This window comes from Candida pseudojiufengensis, assembly GCF_024610245.1.
Source record: "Candida pseudojiufengensis strain CBS 10847 chromosome Unknown scaffold30, whole genome shotgun sequence".
NCBI classification, from domain to species: Eukaryota; Fungi; Ascomycota; class Pichiomycetes; order Serinales; family Debaryomycetaceae; genus Lodderomyces; species Lodderomyces pseudojiufengensis.
The window spans coordinates 25,949-51,969 of record NW_026261502.1 but is presented as its reverse complement, the minus strand read 5'-3'; the positions used below and the strand labels follow the sequence as shown (position 1 = coordinate 51,969).

Here is a 26,021-nt window from a genome sequence, read left to right as displayed (position 1 = left end):
TTTTAGTTCAACAAATTATCTAGTTTTTATTTTTTTTATCATGATGATTATTTATTAAGTAAAATCATTATCAAATAGATCAAAGCATAAAATAGTCTTCTTACCGATTGACCTTAATCCACAATTTAGTATGAGCTTAGCATTTTCTCGTATCACTTCCCATTGACTTGACATTAATTTTGTCCCTATCCAAAAACAAAGACCAGATATGTTTTGTTTGTTTGATATAGATGGTAAAAGCTCGCAATATTTATTGATGATTTCATGATGTTTTGTGCCATGATACGAATCAATATCAAATTCTTTATGCAAATTCAATTTTCTCAAGTTTGTCAAAAATTCTTGCTTAATTCGGTTTAAATATTTATGACCTTCTTCAGCACTTAATTGAATCAATCTGTCATAACCAGTAAACTTATCATTCTCAATTTCTTGATGTCTCCCACTTTCCAATCCACACATTGTGAAGCAATAACTCCATAATATTAATGTGGCAATACTGACTGCGTTGGAACTATCGTAGTAATCTTTGTTGGGCTCCCATTCCAATGAATTACCATTTTCATCTAAAATTAGTTGCCATAGGAATATATAACAATAAATTATACTTCTAAAATTATTTTGATTATTTCTAATTGACGACCATAGTTTGTTCATTTTTCTTTGAACTATATAATGATCTTTCATGGTTGCACTCACACTTTGATTCGCTGGTGATCCTCCGAATATTGCAATATCATAATGATTGATTTCAGATAAGCCTATAATTTGAGTTAAATAAAATATAGGTAATGAAACTTTTTTATGTGGTATACTGTATATTGATAAAATACCATTTGATTGATGTGACTTGTCCTTCACTTGCATTACTTCAAAATTCCAATGATCAAAAGCTCGAGTAAGAATATCTTTCCAAATTCGACTTTGACCAATCGAATTTGAGCTAGTTGCAATTAAAGAGGAATTGTTTTGTAGCTCAACTAATTGCATTTGATGCATCAAAGATGTTAGACCAGCCAACATTATTTTTTGAGTGAATGGTGAAGATGATTTTATGTTCAACGTTTTATCTTGTCTAATCAACTTCTTCAAAACAGTTAAAAAGCTATCAGATTTAGACTTTTTACGATTAGCAGTATCTTGTAATTTTTTTTGCTTTTTGACTAGTCTTTTGAATGATCCGTTTATGTCTTTCGATTCCCAAAGGTGTTCATCATTACATGGCAAATTTAACAATTGTAGTTGATAAAACATAATCTGGGGATTGTGTCTGAATTTAATGTAATCAATTATGTCCAAATAAAAAGTCATAAATGTTGCTCTTTTAATTGATTCAGATTCTAACCACTGATTGAATAAATCATGATCAAGCTCATCAGTAGAAGTGTTTTTGTTCTCGTCATCGATTTCATTTGCATCACTCTCTTCCCCGGCACTCGAAGAGTTACTAGCATTTCTATTCTGCATTGTTGCAGGATTTCCACCCATGATGGGACTTCTTCTTAATAGTTGCACTGTCGTACCATGGTGTAGATGAGCTCTTTCATGCATTCTTCTTGATAAAAAGTTCTTTTCCACCCATTCTAACATATTTAATGACTGCAATATCCAAACCTTTACTGGTGACTTAAAATCCTCGTTCATAAATAAGGCGAATCTCAATGGTTTAGCTAATTGTGAGCTCAATTTAAATTCATATGACTTATGATGTAGCAAAGCCTGCTGCCGAGCATTTTCTGGAAAACTGTATTGGGAGCCAACAACAATCATGGATAAAAGTAATAATGGGTGTGTACTTTTGGTACAAAATGAAGGTTTATGCAATATGGGAAATTCTGGATGAAAATGTTTCCAGTACAGACTAAGGTAATATGAGAATTTATTTTCTATGTTATGACCATTTTCTGGTAAGTCGGAGCTCTTTATGTTAATTTGATTCAACATGACATTGACTAAAGTTGTATCTATAAAAACGTTTAAATTGGTTTCAATATTAATAAATTCTGAATGATAAACAAAATTACTTTCCTCTGATGTGGTTACATCCGAGACAATAGCATTAGATTCGCCATTAGACTCCATTGTTGTTGTAGGTGAGTTGGATGTAGTTGTAGTTAATGCTAGATATTGACTATTCGGTAGAGTGTCATCATTATGAGCATATGGTTGTCGTCCGTTTATGGTAAATGATTGATAGTTTGTAAAGAATAAATCATCTAAAGGGTTAACTTCTTGCAGGAAAACATTCGCATCTAGCTCAGTGCCTGTTGTAAATGAATGATCGTTGATTTGACGTGCATTTGAATGTAGATTATTATTAAAATTGTGAGTTGCGGGTGAGATGTCAGAGCCCCCAGAAGGAGATGAAATTTGTGGAATTTGTTGAGAAGTTTGTAAACTTGGTATTGAATTTGGTCCTGATTGAGTGATCGTAGATGGTATTGGTGCTGCTTTATTGTAATTAGATGATTGTTGTGCTGTATAGTTATCATTAAAAAGCCAAGTTATTATATCACTCTGTGGAAGAGTTGTACCATAGGTCTTGAACAATGATGATAAATCAGTTTGATTTGAAGATGCAGCAACCTGAGTTGTCGTGGGATATTTTGGTGAGGACCCGTTTGAAGAACCTGAACCATAATTTTGATTATTGTATGGCGATAAAATTGCAGCATGAGATGGAAGGTTTGTATTAGGAAAATTTGAGAAATTCTGTTGATTTGGATAATATACTTGTTGATGTTGAGGATGATTGAATATGTTGTGGGGCGAATTCAAATAAGGAGGTTGTAATTGATTATATTCCGAGTTTTTTCCATTGACTGAGTTTGATTGTATCCTCTTCCCCTTATTTGGAGTTGGACTACTCTTTGTGCCTCCATTTGTTTCTGATTCGATAATTTCATAATGCCTTTTAATATGCCTTTCTTTCAAATCTTTCCTTACAAATGTTTTACCACATTTAGTTGATTCTCCGTTAATGATGATTTGGAAATCACAAACATACACTTCCTTTGGCTCATGATTCAAATTATGCCTTGCCAAATGATCGGATCTGCTGAATACTTTGTTACAATGTTGACACGGAAATGTCCCTAGTGACCTTTTCTTTTTCTTTGCTGGTGGTTTATGCTCTTGATTGGAATCAGATTCATTTATCCTGGCAGACCCGTTTGAATGGTCTGAGCTTGTTGGTGTCAGGAACATAAAGTATTAGTGACTGTGTGTGATATATTTGTCTTTAAGATATGTTATTGTTTTAGCCCTATAGTTTCGATATCTGTAATGATAATTTTGCTAGTGTTCCTCCAAATTTTAACTATTATTATTGAAATATTGAAGGACCCAAATGTTATCTTAATTCAAATAAAATGGCACTAGTTGTTTAAATGAGGTCCTTACCACTAGTCATAACTAATACTAATAGTGTTTATTTAAATCAAACGTACAATTGATAATTCTCAAACTTACCTTTTTCGGAGTTTGTAATTTTGATAAATTTGTAGCTACCAATGCGATTAGTAGGTGATCTTACATGATTAGTTCATCAAAATGGATCTAATTTCATTAAATGTTTCTAGTTCTTCAAGAGGGAGAGAAAAATAAGTCTACCTCATAATTTTCTTCCGGATGGTAATTGTTCCGCAGTTCAATTGGCGAACTGTTAACGAAAGAGCTTAGATAATGTTAAAAATTTTGCAACAATTATGTATTACTTATGTAGTGGAAACTTTTATATAAATGCCAGCATGTAAATATAGAACTAAAGACAATTTCATCAATTTTTAAATAACATTCAACTATTTTGGTTATAACTTTTTAAAAATTTTTCATATAATACTTGATCAACAGGTAAATACCTATTAATATTTATAACATTAATTTCTTCATTGAATCTTAAACATTTTGGAGTATAAGTTAATGAATCTAACAGTAAATTTGAATCAATACTATTATTTCTTGATAATGCATCATAGTTTGAAAGCAGTGTATATGTATAATTTGATTGTTTGTGTTTTGTTTCTTCTTTTTCTTCTTCATCATCCTCTATTTCTTCATCATCATAATAATTTGGAAAATCTTTTGTAAAATATTGAACAAATCTTCTATAATTTATTAAAAATCCATTTTGTAACATTATATGTTCAATTGTAGTAATTGATTTACCAGAATTATGAAAATATTCCAAAAAGTATTCTTCTTCATAAAATTTAAAATCGTTTTTATCTAATTTCCAAATTTTATAATATTTATCATAAAGATTTGGATTTTGTAAAGTTTCAAATTTTTTAAACATTATTTGATTTAAATTTAAAAAATTATAAAAAAAATCAATTAAATTTTCTAATTTTATTTCAACATATTTTTCAATAAATATTGATCTTATAATATCTGATAATTCATTTTTAAATTTATGATTTATAATTTTACCTAAAAATTTATCAATATTTTTTTCATTTTGAATAATTGAATTAATAATATAATTTTTAATTTCAATATATGTTTTTTCATCATTTACTACATCTCTCGGGAAATATTCATTGATCATATTTTCAATTTTGTTATGACATATACTTAAAGATGCACAGTATCCTGCATCTTCAGAAATTCTTCTTGTTAAACTACCCCTCCTTAACGATGATTTTGGTAAATCTGTAGGAATTAATATAGGACTCGGTGGTTCATGTTCATAATCCATTAAACTTTCCTCATCATCTGTTTCATAATCATCTTCTGATGATTCTTCATTATGTAAATATTCCCGATTGCTGCAAATTGAAGTCTTAGATTTAGTTTCTTTAGTTAAGATGTTGTCTTTCCCATTATTTGCCAATTCGAAATCATCCAAATTTAATATACCTAATTGAATAGTAAGGTTTAAACCATGAGTTATCAAATTGTTTGAATCTTTCAAATGATCATGATTACAAGTTGAAAATGGAAATTTTAAATATTTCAGCTTCTTCGTTGTACTTCTATTCATATTGCAAAAAATAATTTAAACATTGATTTAGGAGCTTCTCTAAAAAATTTTTAGAATACTAGAGACAAGCAAAAATTTACTTTATATTAGGGCTCATTTATATGATGAATATATAGATATATATAATATGTGTGATTATATTCTTCCAAACAGTAATGTCTTACAAATATTGGTAGCCCCAAAAAGCACGTTTCATATTTTGTGGAACGTGGTTTATTTATTTTTAAATATAAGTGCTCTTACTAAATCAATTATACCCGATCTTTTTTTGAAACAACAACAAACTTCTTTCCGCTTAAAATTCCTCATATTGAAGTTTAGATACTGTACTAGCTATATTGTAATCAAGTATCATGGTACTTCCAACGTAATGAAGGCACTTTCAGCGTATAAATTATATGGAGTGACTATAAAGTAAAGACTTAAAACCGCTCTCGATGAGGATCTTAGGAAATATACTGGCGAATAGGCTAAGTCTTTTTTTGCAAACTGATTAAGTTAGTGGTGGCGTGAGTGCATTTCTCACAAATTTTTCCGAAATATTGATGGTAAGCTATAGATTTAAAGTGTTCCAAGAATATTGTAGTACGGATGTGGAAAAGGAATTTCAGAAAAAGTGTCAATTTCTAAATTAAATGAATATGAAATCTCCAAGGGAGATTTTTTCATCATTTTTAACGTTTATAGTTGTGCCCTGTGTCTTTATAGATAATGCTTAACTGTATCATGTCAGCTTAATAAACTCATAGTATTCGCATCAAAATTCAAAATCTCAAAAAATTCGCATCAAAATGAAATTCGAAATAACAACACGGTTTTTTGCGATAAAGGAGAGATTAAATAAGCAGCCAAAAAATTAAGCTCTATGTCAGTAAAACTCTAAGCTTTCATCATACTTCATTACATTCTATAATAATCTGCGACTCTTCTAGTCTCTATGATATGTACAGAAAAAATTGATTTACTTACGTCAAAAACCATCACACGACTAAGTATAATTAAGAATTCAATTTTCAGTTGCAACATCTTATAAATAACCAATCTGGAACACTTATACTTCTAATCTCATGATAATAGCTTCTTATACTTGCAGCAGGATTTTTAAATCATTTTCACAACAATTATATCTAGACTAAATATATAACACATGAATTCGTGAAATTAATATGAAACATCTCACATAAAACACGCTATTAATTATTATTAAAAGTCAACTTTGTGACATCATTATATCTCTTGAATTATATCAACACAAAATCAAAAGGGGCAATGTTAAACTCGAAAGCGATCAAATTCAAACCTAAATGAGCCAGAATAGTATTGCAATAAATGAATCCGGTAAGGTGAAACAGCCGTTTAAACTTACAAATCTGAATATACGTAATCGCTTCGTAACATTCAACTATTCAGGAAAGCATCGATGAGAGATTCATGCCCGCGATTTAGTTATTATATCAATTAGCGAATTATTCATTTAACCTAATTCGATGATGTAACTTTAATTGAGTTAATTTTCAATTATTTGAATGGAATATAATGGATCGATACAAAGCTTTCATCACGCTTTAGCAGACGAGGAAGAAAAAATTTGGAATTGAATGTGTTTGACACTTACTACAAATTTGGGAAAAACTCTTGTATGTAGTGTTCTTGTGATTATTTGTTTTATAATTTGAAATGGAATCATCAGAAATACAGTAATATAGGTTGACCTTGTATTTATAAGTAGCATGTATTAAGATTGCTCCGTGTCAAGTATTTGATTTTAATACGTATTAGTTGTCATCGAGATCGAGACAAGATATTTTTTTGTATATATTATGATTATATGAAACACGAAATAAAATTAAATAAATTTTCGCAACCATTTAAATATTTGAAAGAAAAACGTATCTCTTGAGCAAAAACCTAGATGCTGTTTCAGCTCTATCCTAAATTGATTTGATTTCTTTTTTGAATTTTTTATGAATTAAGTCTGGTTGTTCCATGAATAACTGCTTATAATATTTCAATTTTTGTACTCCAATAGATTTTAAAGTTTACATTATGTTACATCTTTTATATTTAATTTTTTCTATAAATTATCAAAATTCAACATAAATGAAACGCTTTAAGCTACATTCAAGATTACACTGAGGGATACAAAAAAGAATATTATGTCCTTCCGTCACGATTAACTCTTCTCCTTGTCTAATTGTTGCTGTGTAATTTCAATTTCTAATTCGTTCGCTTCGTTCCAAGAAATAAATAAATAGTGGACAAGAAATAATGTTACTAAGAAAAATTTATTATTATTTAAACAAAAACATTTGAATTTCTTCAATGTTAATAATGTAAATTAATGTAAATTATCAAATACACTTCTAATTATGTTTTGATATAATTTAAAAATATTTTATAAATCTATTCATCAAATCTATTCAGATCATAAATCTTTATCAATCAATATTCATTCTTTTAATTGTTGTATACTGTATCACCCCTTTAGAAATAACCTCCTAAATTATTAATTATAATTTCAAAAGGATGAAAAGAAATTTAACTAATCAAAATAAAAAACCACCGACTATAAATTTAATAAATTCAGAAGGACAATATGATAATGATTACAATAACAATAATACTCAATACTTGAATAGAAATAATAGTGATGAAGAATCATATATTAGGCCACACGCGCCTTCAAATCCATTTGTAGCTTCGGAAGAAAATATTGACAATATTCATACGAATGAACATTATTCTCCACAACAACTGAGTTCAGATTCAGATTCTTATAATAATAGATTAGGATTAAGAAGTGACACCGATAATCAAAACTTAAGTCATGATAATTCTTTTGTATTCAATGATAGTCATAGAAGTGAATATATACCAACAAATAATGAATCTTCTCAATCAATGTATTCAAATCAATCACCAATTTTACCTGGAAATCAATCTTTTCAACCTTTATTAGGTAATAACTACAATCGAATAAATAATCCAATTTATCCATCATCTATAAATCAACAAGAACAACAGCATAATAATAATAGCAAGAATTTAGGACAGTATCAAGAATATCCTTCATCTACTCCCACCATTCCAGCATATGATAGATATCCAAAACAATTTTCATATTTATCAAATCAACATTCAACATCAAGTTTATTAAATCAAGATAATCATTCATTCAATACATCAAGTTCATCACCTCCAAATTCTTCTACTTTAAATAATAATTATGATGATTTTTCTCCTTTTGGAGGTTATCCGGAATCTCAATTTCCTTTAAGTATAGATGAAAAAGAACCTGATGATTATTTACATAATCCAGATCCAGTTATTGATTCAGAATATAATAAAAATAGATTTATTTATGATTTAAAAAATATGGATCGTAGATCTTTAAGTGGATTATTAGCTTTTATTGCTTTATTAATTATTGCTTTATGTATATTTATTTTATTACCTGTATTAACATTTACAAATGTTTCATCACCATATAGACCTCAAGTTTATGAAATATTAACTGATTATTCATATCCTATGCTAAGTGCAATAAGACAAAGTTTAGTTGATCCAGATACTCCAGAATATGCATTAACAAATGTTGGACAAGATGGTAGAACTTGGAAATTAGTATTTAGTGATGAATTTAATGCAGAAGGTAGAACTTTTTACGATGGTGATGATCAATTTTTTACTGCACCTGATTTTCATTATGCTGCAACTCAAGATTTAGAATGGTATGATCCAGATGCTGCAACAACTGAAAACGGTACATTAGTATTACAATTAGATGCTTTTAAAAATCATGGATTATTTTATAGATCAGGTATGGTTCAAAGTTGGAATAAAATGTGTTTTACTCAAGGTAAATTAGAATTTTCTGCAATGTTACCTGGTTATGGTAATATTTCTGGTTTATGGCCTGGTTTATGGTCAATGGGTAATTTAGGTAGACCAGGATATTTAGCTTCAACAGAAGGTGTATGGCCATATACTTATGATACTTGTGATGCTGGTATAACTCCAAATCAATCATCTCCAGATGGTATATCTTATTTACCAGGTCAAAGATTAAATTCTTGTACATGTCCTGGAGAATCACATCCTAATCCAGGAAAAGGTAGAGGAGCACCTGAAATTGATGCATTAGAAGGTGAAATTCACGGAGTTATTGGTAGAGTATCACAATCTTTACAAATTGCTCCTTATGATATTTGGTATATGCCAGATTATGATTTCATTGAAATCTATAATGCTTCAGTAACTTTAATGAATACATATGCAGGAGGACCTTTTCAACAAGCAGTTTCTGGTGTTTCTATGTTAAATACTACTTGGTATCAATTTGGTGATCATGAACATAATTTTCAAAAATTCGGTTATGAATATTTAAATGATGATGATACTGGTTATATAACTTGGTTTGTTGGTGATAATCCCACTTTTACAATGAAATCAACTGCATTACATCCAAATGGTAATGTAGGTTGGAGACAAGTACCTAAAGAACCTATTAGTATTATAATGAATTTAGGTGTATCTAATTCTTGGGCATATATAGATTGGCCAAGTTTAGTATTTCCAAGTAGAATGAGAGTTGATTATGTCAGAGTTTATCAACCAGAAGATGAAATAAATATGGGTTGTGATCCAGATGATTTTCCAACAGCTAATTATATTGAACAACATAAGAATATTTATTATAATATGAATTTAACAACTTTTGAACTGGGAGGATACACTTTCCCAAAAAATAAATTGACAGGTTGTTGAATATAAGACAAAAAGAGACAGCAATTTTATAGAGTGGTTTTATAAAAGTTATTTTATTTAAATGTAAATTTCCATATCGTATTATCATTAAAATTCGTTATAAATTATTGAATGATTTTTATTGGGGTAAATGTTATCTAAATTTGCCTTTTTAAATTCACAATTGAAATTTCCAGTTGATAAATTAACAAAATTTAAAACTCCATAATTGTAAATTCCAATTATAAGACTTGCATAACCATATTTAAATCCCATATCTCTTTGACGTAAATATGAATTTCTTAGTTGTATTGATTTATCTAATTTTTTATTTCTTTCTTCTGCTCGTTTAGCTTTGATTTGTTTTTTTGTTTCTGTTTTGGATGTAGTTGGTTTGGGTTTAATTTTAGGTTTTTGAGTTTCAAAATCTTCTTGCCTGAGCAATTTAGATTGTAAATTTTTAATTTGTTCAAAAGATAAATAATCTTGATTTTTAGATGAATCAACTACACATACTTGATAATCAGGGTAGGGAGGGTTCTTCTTTGAAAATTGAGGTGTGGGTCTCCAAACATTGAATGTTATGTTAAATTCATTTTCTGGTTGTTGAGGAGTTATTAGTTGATTATTTAATGATATGGATTCAGCTATATTTGTATAATTAAAATAATTTTTTGATGCAAAGTGTGATGTATGTAGATTCGGATATGGCAATATTCCCCATTTTCTCGGTAGTAGCCAGTATGATACATCTAGTTTCGAATTTTGTTTTGGTTTATTGACTATTTGAATTTCTTTTTGAATGTGGTTGGTCTCTACTTCCATCAACAAATAACCTAATCTTTTCAAGTAGGCATAAATTTGATATTTTGCAACATCGATCTCTGTCAAACAATAAAGGTATTCCAAATCTAAACCCCATAGCTCATTCTCTATGTTATACTCCTTCAAATTCTTGATATCATTATCAAGGATCAATTTTTCAAATTTATCATTCGATAAAAAAACCACTAGACTGCCTCTTTCGGCCAAATACATAGTTTCAATACTATTCAAATAAATGAAATTATCTTTACCCTTACCCATGTCTTTAAAATAATTCCCCTTAACATTAATTATCACACATTGATGAATTTTAGAACACCATACTCCAATTAATCGTTTAGAATAATGATGACCACGATCTTGAGATAATGCTGCAAACATAGCATTTTGTGATTCTTGTAATGACGTTAGTTGAACAGCAGTCCCATCTGGTTCGAACTCTTTCTCTCCTCTTTTTGGAATTGATACTGATGATATGTTTTGCTTTGACGATGTGAATTGTTTCCAATCTTGTTGAATTTCGTCCTCTAATTCTATTTCATCCTTGGACTCACTATTCTGAATGAGTTTATCTGCGGTAGGGATCTCATCGTCTTCTATGTAAGACATTAAATGGAAAACTAAAGTGATTTAGAGATGGTCTTTTCGAGATGGTTCATAACTAATAGTAATTTTTGTGAACCGCATATTTTTCCGCATCAGGTTAATGGTGAATAATTAAAATCATTGAAAAGAGTTTTGAGTAACTTAAGAAAGGTTGATCTACTCTCACGAGATACAATCTCAAAACATAAATTTAGATTTTAAAATGGTACAATCAGATGTGACATTCTACCTGCTAGTAAGTTAATTAGTAATTAATATGTTAATGATGCAAAAGTATTAACAAAATTCACCGATAGTCAGATTCATTATTAAACGACATGATCAAAAACATAATCAAAAATCAAATATTGAACCAATATTCAAATCATCTTACGATTGAAAACTCAATTAGCAATAATGAGGAGACAGATAAATTAATCAAAAATTATAATTTTCAAACTAAAGATGTAAATAGAGACATATTTGGTCAAGATAAAATTAAATTAAAAACGAGTGAAACTTCTAGGTATTTTGATTGTGAAAATTGTAATAGAAAAATAGCAGGTGGAAGATTTGCTCAACATATCAATAAATGTTTAGATAGAAAGCGAAGATGATCTTCTATTTCTGAGATCATGAAGTCGTTATCAAGAACATTTATTAAAGGGAGAATCATCTTTATAATGGATCCACGGGTATACAAGTTAGAAACTCGATCAGTGAGACACTAATACAAAACCTATAGTTTATTCAAAAGTCGAAGTAAGGAGACTCGGCTTAGTGTTATTAATTAAATTTTACGAATCTATTTTGGTATTAAAATTACTAAAAAAATCCAAAGTGGAGGAAATAGTGAATAATTGCAATTCTATATTGGTTTTGTTGTGTCTTTGAAATACACTTTATAACCAAATAATTGTTCGAAAGGTGAAGACGGCAATATAATTTATTAAATTCATTTACCAACAAAAGTAGCAAATGATTCTCCTTTTAATACGTCATAACTCCGTTTTCAAAGAACCAAATTCTCATAATTCTGGAATATAAACATGAACAATAGATATTGTGGTGAAGGACTCATAACTTCTTATGCAATACTCAACCATACCTAAAGTTTGAAGCTTATATGCTACCAAATAAATTTCGAATCTTGTCCTTATATCTATCAAATCTGAAACTTAAATTTAAGTAATTGTGGGGAAGTTTAATGAAAAAAATTAATTTGACTTTATCAAAACTAGCGCTTAGCTAAACCCCCCGCATCGTTTGACTCTATAATTTGTACTCAGTCTTTAAACTTTTCAAATCTATTTATCGATCAACAAATCTAGCGTAGGAAGGCAAGACTATCTCTCATACATAGTTTTAGTTGATGAGCAAGAAGTGTAATACGGAAAATAAAATTTGCTGTGTTTCAAAGTTTTTGAATTATTCTTAACTTTCTTGAAATAAGAACCCCAACATTTTCATCTGGTGTCAACCCCAACTCGTAAAGTTTTATCATCAATGCATTATTAAAGAAGCTTTATTTAATATAAAAGCTTAATGATGAAGCACCACTCACGGGTATTCAACTTGAATAACCGATCGTTTATCTTTCGTTAATTAAAATATATATTCACTAGACTTTCCTATTATTTTCAACCTGAAACATTCTATTGTACTCCATATATCAATAATTTTGATACAAATTTGCTCATTCGAAATCTCGAAATTAAAATCGTCAAATGTCTGATTCTTTATTTTCATCAATTGAATGCTCAGCTGAAGATTCGATTACAAAACTACCACTCAACGAGGATGTTTTCCAGTCCGTAAAGGTTTCTGATGGTTCAATTAATTCAAAATTTTCGCAAACTTTCAGAAATAAAGCTTCAAAGAACAAATTGATTGATTCGATTCATCCAGAATTAAATACTCATGCCAAATTGTTTAATACCGCAGCAAAGAGATATGCATCACGTCCTTGTCTTGGTGTAAGGAAATACGATTATGATACTGGAAAACTGAGTGATTTTTATGAGTACTTGTCATATAACGAAACATTTGTCAAAAAAAATCATATTGGAGCTGGCATCATTAGATCTTTATTATTAAACAAATACTTAAATCCTGACAAAATTGAATCACATAAGAAAGTTAAAAATCATCTTACAACCTCATTTGGAATACCCAATTATTTAAGAGATAATGCCGACAATTGTATTGAAAAGAGTTGTTCATTCATTTTATCCATTTTTGCTGTTAATAGAGTAGAATGGATCTTGGCTGATTTGGCATGTTCTTCATATTCAATCACATCAACTGCTTTGTATGACACTTTGGGAAGTGATGTGTCTCAATATATTCTAGGTCTAACTCAAAGTCCAATGGTTGTATGCACCTTAGATAAAGTTGAAGTGTTGCTCAAGCTTAAACAATCATACCCTAAAGAAACAGAAGGTTTGATATCTATTGTTTCTATGGATCCAATTAAATACGTCAATAAAGAGTTATTAAAGTTGGCCGATCAATTGAATGTTGAAATACAAGATTTAAAACAAATTGAAAACATTGGTAAATCCAATCCCATTGAAGAAATTCCTCCAAACCCAGATAGTATATTCACCATTTCATTTACATCTGGAACAACTGGCTCAAAACCTAAAGGAGTTATGGTTCCACATCGTTGTGCTTCATCCTACATTTCATTCATAATGTGTTTTGAGCCACAAGCTAAAGAAGGTGATACCGCATACATCTATTTACCATTGACTCATTTGTACGAAAGACAAACTTCAGCCTTTGCTTTAAGTACTGGTTATGCATTAAGTTTACCCCAAATCACTCTTGGTAAAAAAGATTTTATTCCATTTGACTATATGCTTGATGATTTGAGAATTTTGAAACCAACTTATATGTCGATTGTGCCAAGATTATTGACCAAATTGGAAGGAGTTATTAAAAACAAGATCAAGGAATTACCACAATCTGAGCAAATTAAAGTAAATGAGATTATAGATTATAAAATAAAAGAACATGGAAAATTTGCAGGGTCTGAAGGATTCAATGCAAAATATGATTCTTATGGTCCTTATTTAAATATTCAAAAATTCATTGGTTTTGAGAATTTAAGATGGGTTCAAACAGCATCAGCTCCTGTTGCTGCTACAACTATAGTATATTTGAAAGCATGTTTAAATATGGGATTGATACAATATTATGGTTTGACTGAATCAGGTGCTGCAATAACTGGTACATGTATGTATGATTCAAAACCAGGAACCAGTGGTTCAATTTCACCCACAGGAGAATATAAATTGAGGAGTGTACCAGATATGGGATACACCATTGAAAACTTACAGGGTGAAGTTTTATTAAGGGGTCCACAAATGTTTAAAGGTTATTATTATAATCAAGAGGAGACAAACAAAGCAATTACAGAAGATGGTTGGTTTCATACTGGTGATATTGCAACTATTGATGAATTTGGTAGAGTCAGTATAATTGATCGTGTTAAAAACTTCTTCAAAATGGCACAAGGTGAATATGTATCACCTGAAAAAATTGAAAACAAATACCTTTCAGCAAATCCCCTTATCAATCAAATATTTGTTCATGGTAATTCATTAAAATCCTATCTTATTGGTGTTGTTGGAATTGATTACGAACATTGTTTAAAATTTTTGAATCAAGAATATGGTTTCAACAAAATTGATATGTCACAACAAGAATTATTGAACTACCTTAATGAAAAACCAATCAAAACTAAGATTTTGAATATTTTAAATTCAAATGTCAAAAATCATTTAAATGGATTTGAATTGTTACATAATATTCATATTGAAATTAATCCGTTGACGGTCGAAAGAGAAGTAGTAACTCCCACTTTCAAATTAAGAAGACCAATTGCTCAAAAGTTTTTTGCAGAAGCTTTACATAAACTATACGAAATTGAACAAAGTTTGATCCATGGAGCAAAACAAGTTGCAAAATTATAAATTGAAATCATTATATTCTTTCAAAAATACTAGAAAAAATTATAAATATTGTTATATCATCATTAGAAATTTCTCTATATAGATTTATAAAATATGATTAGATAGTTCAAATTGTCTACATTTATTTGTAGTTAATGATCACTTAAATTGGTTATTAAAGTTTTATTAACTTTTCTTAAATTCTTTTTTTTCGATTTAGTCTATTTAGTTCATCTAACAGTCCGGAAAAAATTTGAAGTTTTTGTACCTTATATCCATGAAGTCAGACTAATACAATTCATCATAACACATTGCAATCCACAATTAGCTTTTTGATTCATGAAATAGAAGTAGCCCTTTGTATAATTTTAGTATCTGCGTAGATTTAAGAATGGCACTAGTTGAAAATAATACTAAATCGAGCTTAAAAAGTGATCCGGAGATAAACAAGATTGACACAAGTTCACCTGATCATACAGTTAAAAAAAGGAATAGACCAAGTCTAGTTTGTTTTCCATGCAGAAAAAAGAAGATCAAATGTGATAGAGGTAAGCCTTGTAATGGTTGTTTTAAAAATGGCATAATTGAGGAATGTACTTATGATGAAAGGTTAAATAATAGAAAGAGGCCAAGAAAGAATAACAACCCTACTGCCGGAAGGAAACCAAAAAATGTATTAGTTTCAAAGTCATCATCAGGAAATATAAATGGTACGCTTTCTTCTCAAAATGATGTTTGTGTGATACTTCAAAAATCAGAGTTAGAAGCTTTACAATCCAAAATTAAAAGATATGAAACAATGATAAATGATAAAATTCTAAAATCACCAGGACCTAGTATTGAATCAAAAAATAAAGCAGTTAAAGGAAATAATGATCTTGTATTCAACAATAGTGTTGATACGTATAGAAACGTGATTTTCACAACTCACGAGGAATCAAGACCTGGATATATACCTTTTGAAAACATAACATCAGAAAGAAATTATATGTATGATCCAAATTTATCGGTTACAAATCAGATTCATTTGTCTGATCTACCCAAAAGGGAGAATTTTTTGATAGGAATAAACCCTTATGATGATCCTGAAGATTCTTTTAAGTCTTATTCTCAATCTTACCCAAGCAACGATATAATGAGAAACAGGAATTTGTACCCTTTGTCATGGTCATATTCGGTAAGAAACAGTCCCTCATATAAAGCTTTGAGAAATTTTGCACTTGTAGAGAAACATCAAATGAATAACTTCAAAGCTGGAATAACGTATGATAGATTAAAAAAGTTAATGGTTCCAAAAGATGATATAATAAAAAAGACATTGAATATAGATGAAAAAATTGTTTCAACATTTCAAGCTAAAACCGATACACAAGAAGAAGAAAGTTTAAGTGGTAATAATCAAACAAATAACGATCCACAAATTCATAAACCAATCAACATATCAACTTTGTCTTTAGGTTTAAGCGTGTTAGGAGGAGCTAAGGATCGAGAATTCACATTGATTGAGCAAATCAAAATGTTAATGCCACAAAAAAAAGTTATCTGGCTACTAATAAGAAGATTTATGTTGATTTTATATCCATTTATGCCTTTTTTAATTGAGGGGGATTTTAGGAAGTCAATTGAAAGAATTATTGGGCCTGAATCTTATGAGCAAATAGTTCCAAATGTCAAGATCGAAAATAAAGTTGATTTCAGTCAAATTGGTATTTTATTAGTTGTATTAAGACTTAGTTATTTATCATTGTTTCACAACAAGGGATCTCATAATGAAAAGATATTAACAAAGAAAGATTTAACATACGAGGAAGAAGAAAGAAAATATTTATTGTTGAATGCTGTTCCTATTGGAAGTGTTTGTGTAGCGCAAGCATGCTTGTTTTATTCAGAAAAACTTGGTATTGTTAGTCTTCCTATGCTACAATGTGCAGTGTATATCAGAATGTATCAAATATATGCACCTGAAGAAGGTGATGGATTAGAGGGTGGGAATAGCCAAATCCAAAATAGTACATTGGTTTCGATGAGTTACATGTTGGGATTAAATCGTGAACCTGATAAAAACCCAGACTTCAAGGATGAAAAATTGAAAAATTTATACAGAAAAATTTGGTATTTTGTGTTGCTGATGGATTATCATCAAGCCTATACTTATGGTGCTCCAGCACTGATTAGATTAGAGTCGTATGATACGAAAAGACCTTATTTGTCAGAATCAAATTCAAACTTGATTGATATAGAGCAAGACAAAACGTCTTACTCTTTATATGCATTTATTTCAGCATTAGTCAAAGGTCCGATATTGGAAATATTTGATTTATACTCGAAAGTGAGTAACAAAATCAAATTATATGAACTAACCACTCATCTCAATTGTTTGGAACTTGGTGTCAGAAAAATTTTTGGTAAAACAGGTGATTATATCTCTCCCTTAGAGGAAACCAACAGTAGCTATCACACAAATAAGTTAATGAAGATTGCAATTTTATTGAAAATGTACTCATTTATGATGTTAAATTATTGTTTTTTATTCCATTTTTATGATCCGATTAATAGTAAGCTATGTTTTTTTTACCTCAAAAAACTATTAGCTATTGGAATGAATGAAGTTTTACCATCAATATTTGCATTAATCGTCAGAGGTCAAGAACTTTTTGGAGAAGGTTCGGATTTGTATTTGAACCCTACGCTAATTCAAGTTGTTACAAGAATTAGCGATATTTGTTTAATAGGTATAATGAGAAGTAACTTTGCACTTTACAAAATGCTGAATAATTCATGGCATAAGCATTGTATCAAAAATGATACGAACTATAAACAGAAATTTGATTCTACTAATAGGTTTATAACATTGATGGAGAAATCATGTCGTGTTTGTTTAACAGCTGTTTCAATTTTAAGTAATAGATATTACTTTGCATGGGAGGTGACGAGAAGTCAGAACTATTACTTGAAACTAGTAACGAGTCAAGAATTTTACAAAAAGAATGACTCAAAGGGTTTAGAATTTTCAGATTCAATAATCGAACATATGAGTGAATTGTCGGATGTTGCTGAAATAGGATTAGATGAATTACAAGAAAAAGTCGATAAATATTGCAGAGAAGTTGACATTCCTTCGTTGTTCAGGAAAACTGAAATGCCTAATACATACCAATATAATAAAGCTAATGAATCGTCATCGAGTAAACCAATGCACAATTCATACTCAGGTTCAATCACTACAACAACCTCTCCTTCGTCAAATGGTATTCCTACACCAGGAAGCGTTGCTTCCAATGGTTTATATTTTACAGGCTTTGATGATTTGACTTTTGATAATAGTCAAGAAATTGATTCAATTTGGTTGCAAATGTTATCGTTTAAAAATGAAAAAGAGAACAAAGGATATTCGAGTTCTCAAGGTAGTCAGCAAACTAATCAACAACAACAAACTGTTCAAACTCCGTACGAACAACAGCAGATGCAGCAACCCTACGGACAACATGGCGCACATTCGGAAGGACAACAAAGTCTGTTACAAAATGTTCATCAGCAACACCCTCAGTCTCATCCAGGAAACAATGTGTCAAACGTGAGAAATTTTGATCATGATAATGCCATAAATGTGGCTTATGACTCGTTCGGAAAATTAAATGATCAATATTCCAATTCTATAAATACTCAAAGTCAATACCAAAGTCTGAGTGATCTTAACAATGTATCAGGTCATAGCAATATCTATCAACAAGATAATTTGTTCAATTACTCAGAACTATTTCAGGATTTACCATTAGATAAAATTTTCAATATGTGAGATTTGTAAAGTTTAGGTGCGGGCGCTTTATATAACTTCAGATTCACTAGATTCACTAGATTCACTAGATTCCCAATTTCATTAAAACCTAAATATCTATTCATTAAATCTATATTATTTTTTTATACATGCTTATCATTAGATGTAGTTGAACCATAGCTTTCATTGTTGTTACCATTGAGTAAACGCTCATGATTACTCTCGCAACAACTAGTAGCTTCGCTATCAGTAAAACTTAATTCATCATCTTTATTATATAAAAAAAATTGAACAAAAATCGTAAAATCTAAAGCCAAAGTCCCCAATGATCCTGCTAACCAAGAACTATTTACCCATAAATAATACCAACTCATATCTATCGATATGATTGAGATGACATAAGTCAAATTACCCAAACATGCAAATAAGAAAAACATAAATGATATGCCATCAGTTGACTTCCTTTCATAATTCAAAACAATTTGAGGAATTCTTGATCCTAAATACAATATAGCGCATAACCATCCAAAAAATTGAGCTAATGGATCAAATACTAAATTGGTAGAATTTTTTGAGTCATGATTATGGTGTTGGTGTTTTTCGTCATTTTTTAAATCGTTGAGGTAGCTTATATACCACCCAATTATTCCTGATAATAAAACTAATGATACCATTAATGTATTCAATAAAATACTGGTTAGTCCATTTGAAGAATAGTTTGACTTTTTTGAATCGGAATTTTCTAAGTCTTGGGACCGTATAGATGGTGAAACAGCTTCCTCCAAGATATCATCGTTTATAGGAGTTGCCGGTGATAAGTGAGTCAAATCAGTTTTTTTTTCACTATCGTCTCCATTTCCATATACTAAACATTGCCATAATAAAACAATATCAGCTAAAGTATAATATATTGCTAATATGATCATTGTTGGTAAAAGTCCTTGCAATACTGCTCCCAATACATTAAAGACATCACCTGCTAACCATAATATTATGAAAGTTAAACTTAAACCATCTGATGATTTTCTGATAAAATTTTGAGATATTTGAGGAGCAAAGACTACAATCCAACATGCTATTGATATTGAGCCTGTTATTCCACTTATTGCTTGAGAATCTAATATTACTGGTGGTGGTAGCATTATCTATGATGAACTATATGAAAGTCTATATGTTTGTGGTTAAATGACTTTATGGGATTGAAAGTTAAGGTGTCTTTGACGTGTGAAAGTTTATTTCTTATTTTTGAGTCCAGTTAATACTGCTATAGTTGTGAAAGTTTGTTCTATATTATTTGACTCGATCTACTGAACTTAAATTTGATAGTTGCAAAATGTAAAAGTTTAAGCAATAAAATTTAAAATTAGAAAGAATAAAAAATATAATTAGTTTTGTCACTCCATTTTTTTCTCTTCGTACTACTTTTAAAATTTTCACATAGATAGCGCCGCGCGAGATCACATTTTGAGTCAAGGGGAATGAAACTTAGCGAAGTATATTTCGACAATTTTGATTTCAACAAGATCTGTTGATCATGCATAATCACTATGAAAAGAAATTTTAAATATATAGATGTGGGTGTTTCACATCTATAAAATGTTATAAATCGATTAATATTTGCAGCAATCTTGGCCAACAACGAACATCCAACCAATTTACTATCCTTATGTCGTAATCAAACATTACTGTGATGTTTTTTGAACAGACTTGTTTTCAGAGGTTCATGTATCAAATTATTTCTGTTCTTTTCAGTATAAAGTTGGTTCTACTCTATAATATCTAAGTTCAGTATTCAAAGCTAAAGTTGAAAAATATCAAACCCGAACTTTCCTCGTATCTCCGAACATTTAGCTCTTTATTTTTTTGCCCGCTTTTTTTTTTCAATAAAGTAAACCTTACTTATATAAATTCTGATTACATATCGAATCACAGTTAAAAGAAAAAGGCGTTACATATAATTTAAATTGATTGACTATCGGATTGCAAATACTTTTTTAAATTTTTTGAATTAAAATACGTGCTTTTCATTCAGCAAGTGACTAACATCAATATATCTTCAATATGTCAACACTGATGCAACCATCACCTGAATTACAAAAATCAGAAAGGAAACAAGAAAGTCAACATAAGAAACGAAATAGACCTAGTCTTGTCTGTCTTAATTGTAAAGCAAGAAAAATTAAATGTGATCGTCAACTACCTTGTTCAAATTGTGTCAAGTCTAGAAAGAAAGTTATATGCACTTATGATGATGAGTCTTCAAGAAATGGAGATCAAATTACCTCATCAATACAACCCTATGAGAAAAGTGCTAAACAACCAATGAAGTTTGCAAATCCTGAAATTAATCTTCAATCAAGTATGCAACCTCAAACAGAGTTATCTACTAATAAACCAGCCGTGTTGAAACGAACATCTAATTCCAGTATCTCAGATCAAGACACCAAGAAATCGAAAGTGACTACATCATCATCATCAGCTTTAAACGAGGAGCAGGTGTCATTAGAAGAACTTAAATTTTTAAAGCGAAGACTTGAAAGCATCGAATCGAAAATTCAATCATCTCAAAATAAACCTCAATCTGATAATATTCACAATACAAAACGATTCGGCAGTATTACTCATCAAAACCCATTTTCTGTACCTTCTCCTGTTTTGCCACCACCTACCACATCTATTACTCATTCATGGAGTCCTGGAGTTTCTACTATTGGAAGTAATCAATCTCAATCATCCCAATTTACAACATCATACAACTTGTCAGATGCAAGAGTTAGATCACCCCCTGTTCATTTACCACCTATCAGTTTCAAAGATCATTTTTCACCTTACGAATCGTCAATTAGTAGTACATCCACCAAAGCATCACCACTTTATAATTCAACAACACCTAACACAAACGTAAAAACTGAAATTAATGAAACGATGGATGGTGTAAATCCATATTTGAATGATTCAGAAACAATAAATTTTTTTGACAACTATTCTTCAGTGTTTTGCAAAGATTACAAACGTATAAATTATGGACCATTTGCATGGTCTTCGATTATGAGAAGAGATGAAGTATTAAGTTTGTTATGGAAACACATCAGTAAAATGAAAGAAAGCACTCAAAATTTAGCAATTTGTCCAGCAAATGCAGAAATTAATCAAGAAAATACAATGCTAGTTACAAATGATACAGATGAGTCAGAAGGTCAATTTAAAAAGCGTATACTTGAATCAAATGGATATAGCGATGTTGTACCTTATGACTTATTGAAGGAGAAATTGAAGAAAAGAGTTAACAAAGACACCTTGCCATTGGACTTAACTTTGTATGAAGGACAGTTTAGTTGTGAATTTCAACTAATCGATCGGATTCGTCAACTACTTCCTTCAAAAAAAGTAATTTGGAAATTGATTGATAGATTCTTCACGTATTGTTTTCCATTTATGCCATTTTTAGATGAAAAAGATTTTTTGGAGTCAGTTGTCAAAATTATCGGACCAAGATCCTATGATGAAAAACCAATTGAAAATTTGAAAATTGAGAAAAGATTAGACTTGGCCATTGTTGGACTATTATTAATTGTTATGAGATTAACTTATTTATCATTATTTTCAAATAAGTTACTGGTAAATGAAGAAAGATTGACTACAACTGATCCTTCTGAAAAAGCTCAAGATATCAAATTTTTAATGCAGAACCCTATCAGTATAAATACTATAAGTGTTGCCACTTTTTGCTTGTATCAATTTGATATTTTAAGAAGAACGTCGATGTCTGTGTTACAATTAGCATTATACATAAGATTTTATTACATGTATGCACCAGAAGATGGAGACGACGGCGACGGAGCAGACACAAATGCATTTTCTGCACTTTTAATTCAAATGGCTTATTCGTTAGGATTGAATAGAGAACCGGATAATCTTTCAGGAATATTGCAGGATCAGAAAATGAATCATTTAGGTAGAAAAATTTGGCACGTATTAGTTTTAGGTGACATGCATCATGCTTATACCTTTGGAAGTCCTATGTTAATTGATCCTGATAGCTATGATACCAAAATTCCATTTTGTAATGAAGAAAATGCAAATTCAACGAATGTTGAACTAGACAAAACAGTCACGAATGTTTTTTTCCCAAAATCATCGGAATTGTACGATTTGTTAAGGACGATATTAAAAAAAGTCTTGAGAATTAATGGATCAACGAAGGTGAGTGAATTATGTAATTCAATAAGTAAATTCGAAAATGCAATGGGTGGAGAATTTTCATCATTAAGCAAATGTTTGGTTATTACTCCTGGATCTCATATTTTTGAAAGAAATTTTAAAGCTAAGTTTTACATTTCATTAAAATCATTTTTTGTATCAATATACTTTCATATTTTTTTACACTATGAATATAAAGATGTGGGTTTAGCATTTTTTTATTTGAAGAAGATTATAAAAATTGCAGCAATGGACTTAATGCCTCATTATTTCGAATTAATGGGTAATTCAGATGTAATTTGTGATATGTTTATCAATCCAAAACTACAACAAATAATTCATAAATTAAATCAAGTGTACTTTGCATTGATAATAAGAGTGAATTTATCAATCTACTCTTTGAAGTCAAAACCTGATCACGAGAAAAAGTGTTATTCAGATACTCAGTATTATGAATATTACAAAGAATTGTGTAAATTTTCAAGTTGTTTAACAAGATGTGCCGAAGTCTCAATTGCTGCTGTATCGAAGTTAAGCTCTAGATATTTTTACGCTTGGAAATTAACGAAAAGTCATACTTATTTATTGAAAGTTATAACAACTATGGAATTTTATAAAGATCAATTTGTCGATAGCAAATCTGAAGCTAAATTACCTGGTTTCACAACAGATCAGATTGAAGAAATTGTTGTTATGTGTGAAAAAGCTTTAAAAATTTTAGGTAAGACAGGATTAATGGGTGATGAATTTTGTAGTGATGTTACTTATAAACAATACAAACATCAAAATAGTGTTTCATCAAGCAACTCAAGTACAACTAATACAAATCCAGTTAATAAACTAACTCCAAATTCAGATATTTCAGTTGATGCTAAGACATATACCAACGAATTTGGATTGGACGTTGCCACCAATCTAGAAATTGATAAAATTTGGTTACAAATGCTACAACAGCAGCAACAACAAATCCCAAATTCTCAAGATTCCAACACGACACAGCAGCAGCTGCAACAGCAACAACGACAATTCTTTTCACAGACTCAACCAGCTTTGGCTAATCAGTTTTCTCAAATGCCTAATGACCTTAACAATCGAAATTATTCGCCATTCCCCACACCTTGGCAAAGTGTAGCAACACCGTATTCATCATTTGATCAAAATCAATTTAATAACTTAAACACTAATACTAATGGAAATAATGGTTTCAATCTTAATGGTGGGGGATTTGCTGGTGTAACTGCGGGAGGTTTAGGAATTGAGGAAAATGGATCGTTCGACTTCTTTTCCGATCTACCATTCGATCAAATGTTTAATGTTTGAATTTGGGGCGATATATTTATGGTATATATGTATTTTAAGAGTATAGTATTATGTTAATGTTAATGTAGTTTATGTAGTGTAACTTTTTGCAGCTTATTTCGGCATTTGCTACAACCTCTATAATCAATTCTACGAGTTTATTACTTTGGTGATGTTCGTATGAAACAAATTTATTATATTATACACATTAGATTCAAATTAGTCAATTAACTTAATTACCAGAAGAAGCAGCATTAGCAATGGCTTTTTCTTTTTTAGCAATTTTATCATTAGCTTTTGAACCCATAATACCACCACCCCAGTGTTTTTTGTTATCTTCGTATTTTTCTAAGTAATTAGCATTGATGGTTGAAATTAATTTAGATAATTCTGATTCATCAGCTGATGAGACTTCAGTTAAAGCAGCAACAGCTGAGGTTTTTTGATGAACTAAAGTTCCTAATCTAGCTTTACCTTTAACAACTGCATATGGGACACCCATTTTTTTACATAAAGCTGGTAAGAAAATAACTAATTCGATTGGATCAACATCGTTGGCAATTAAAACTAATTTAGCTTTTTTGTTTTCAATTAATGAAACAACATGATTTAAACCGTATTTGACAACTAATGGTTTCTCACTTACGTCTTTAGCAGTTTTACCATCAGCAATAGCTGCTGCTTCTTTAGTTAATCTTTCTTTCTTTTCAGATGAAGTTTCTGGTCTATATTTGTTGAATAATTTGAAAGTTTGAGCAGCAGTGTTTTTATCTAAGGTATTGTTGAATTGAGCGATTGATGGTGGGACTTTTAATCTTAATGATAAAATCTTTTTTTGTCTTTGTAATCTGACATATTCTGGCCATTTAACAAATCTTGATAAATTTCTTTTTGGTTGAATTGATTGTCCAATACCGAAATTTTTTGGTGATGATTCCAATAATGGGTTTTTTTGTTGAGTTGATTTGGATGATTTTGAAGCAAATGGTGCTGGTGCTACTTTTTTACCTTTTGGAGCCATTTTGATGTGTTGTATAAAGTAGTCAGTTCACTGATTGAGTAAGTGATATCACCTTATTAAAGTGAAAAATTAATTTGATACTAGCAGTACGTTAACTATGTAAAGCTCGCACTGCATAATAAATCACAAAGCTAAAAGTTTTATAACCCTATTTTTAAAGTGGCACGTGAATTACACGCGACAAAGATTACGAGATACGAGATCACTAATTATAAGCAGATCATCTCATCTTAATTTATTGAGGTATTCAAGTAATAATTGAACTTGTATTGAACAAAGATGGCAAAATCATTGAGATCAAAATCAAAACTACAAGCTAAAAGCGTGAAAAGGAAAGGTGAATTTTCAAAATTTGTAGATGAGAGAAACAAGAGAATAGCTGAAAAATTATTAAAGGAAACAGCTAAACAAGAAGAAGCTAAAAAGCAAAAACAAGCCGATAAAGAGAACGGTGCCGTTGCAGAAGCAATAAATAAAGAGTCAATGGATGTTGACAACAAGGAACCTAAAAAAGTAAGTACTTCTGGTTGGAGAGATTCAAATTCACAAAGATATAAGCAGAGGAAACTGAAAAGTGGGAAAATTAGAAAAAGAGGTTAAAAGGTACTTATAAGTCATTGCATTATT

General features: G+C 30.1%; 10 protein-coding genes across 10 annotated transcripts; 5 read left to right on the top strand and 5 right to left on the bottom strand. All coding sequences in view use genetic code 12, as the record gives it.

The window, feature by feature from the left end:
- Positions 1-54: 54 nt before the first annotated feature.
- On the bottom strand, positions 55-3,207 carry KGF55_000065 (uncharacterized protein; the record flags this gene model as incomplete). Its single annotated transcript, XM_051760939.1, has 1 exon — positions 55-3,207. The coding sequence occupies one exon, from the start codon at positions 3,205-3,207 to the stop codon at positions 55-57; it is 3,153 nt and encodes a 1,050-aa protein (XP_051617225.1).
- A 589-nt stretch (positions 3,208-3,796) lies between these two features.
- Positions 3,797-4,984, bottom strand: KGF55_000064 (uncharacterized protein; the record flags this gene model as incomplete). Its single annotated transcript, XM_051760928.1, has 1 exon — positions 3,797-4,984. One exon carries the CDS (start codon positions 4,982-4,984, stop codon positions 3,797-3,799), a length of 1,188 nt encoding a protein of 395 aa, XP_051617224.1.
- Positions 4,985-7,510: 2,526 nt separating this feature from the next.
- KGF55_000063 (SKN1/KRE6 family beta-glucan synthesis-associated protein) lies at positions 7,511-9,751 on the top strand (the record flags this gene model as incomplete). The annotated part of the gene is made up of 1 exon (XM_051760917.1): positions 7,511-9,751. One exon carries the CDS (start codon positions 7,511-7,513, stop codon positions 9,749-9,751), a length of 2,241 nt encoding a protein of 746 aa, XP_051617223.1.
- An 87-nt stretch (positions 9,752-9,838) lies between these two features.
- On the bottom strand, positions 9,839-11,164 carry KGF55_000062 (tRNA splicing endonuclease subunit; the record flags this gene model as incomplete). The annotated part of the gene is made up of 1 exon (XM_051760906.1): positions 9,839-11,164. The coding sequence occupies one exon, from the start codon at positions 11,162-11,164 to the stop codon at positions 9,839-9,841; it is 1,326 nt and encodes a 441-aa protein (XP_051617222.1).
- Positions 11,165-12,867: 1,703 nt separating this feature from the next.
- Positions 12,868-15,120, top strand: FAA2 (Faa2p; the record flags this gene model as incomplete). Its single annotated transcript, XM_051760895.1, has 1 exon — positions 12,868-15,120. The coding sequence occupies one exon, from the start codon at positions 12,868-12,870 to the stop codon at positions 15,118-15,120; it is 2,253 nt and encodes a 750-aa protein (XP_051617221.1).
- Positions 15,121-15,490: 370 nt separating this feature from the next.
- On the top strand, positions 15,491-18,895 carry ZCF35 (Zcf35p; the record flags this gene model as incomplete). The annotated part of the gene is made up of 1 exon (XM_051760884.1): positions 15,491-18,895. One exon carries the CDS (start codon positions 15,491-15,493, stop codon positions 18,893-18,895), a length of 3,405 nt encoding a protein of 1,134 aa, XP_051617220.1.
- Positions 18,896-19,017: 122 nt separating this feature from the next.
- On the bottom strand, positions 19,018-20,016 carry KGF55_000059 (cationic amino acid transporter; the record flags this gene model as incomplete). The annotated part of the gene is made up of 1 exon (XM_051760872.1): positions 19,018-20,016. The coding sequence occupies one exon, from the start codon at positions 20,014-20,016 to the stop codon at positions 19,018-19,020; it is 999 nt and encodes a 332-aa protein (XP_051617219.1).
- A 919-nt stretch (positions 20,017-20,935) lies between these two features.
- On the top strand, positions 20,936-24,394 carry MRR1 (Mrr1p; the record flags this gene model as incomplete). Its single annotated transcript, XM_051760846.1, has 1 exon — positions 20,936-24,394. The coding sequence occupies one exon, from the start codon at positions 20,936-20,938 to the stop codon at positions 24,392-24,394; it is 3,459 nt and encodes a 1,152-aa protein (XP_051617218.1).
- A 211-nt stretch (positions 24,395-24,605) lies between these two features.
- On the bottom strand, positions 24,606-25,394 carry KGF55_000057 (60S ribosomal protein eL8; the record flags this gene model as incomplete). Its single annotated transcript, XM_051760736.1, has 1 exon — positions 24,606-25,394. One exon carries the CDS (start codon positions 25,392-25,394, stop codon positions 24,606-24,608), a length of 789 nt encoding a protein of 262 aa, XP_051617217.1.
- Positions 25,395-25,673: 279 nt separating this feature from the next.
- Positions 25,674-25,994, top strand: KGF55_000056 (uncharacterized protein; the record flags this gene model as incomplete). Its single annotated transcript, XM_051760625.1, has 1 exon — positions 25,674-25,994. The coding sequence occupies one exon, from the start codon at positions 25,674-25,676 to the stop codon at positions 25,992-25,994; it is 321 nt and encodes a 106-aa protein (XP_051617216.1).
- Between the last annotated feature and the right edge of the window lie 27 nt (positions 25,995-26,021).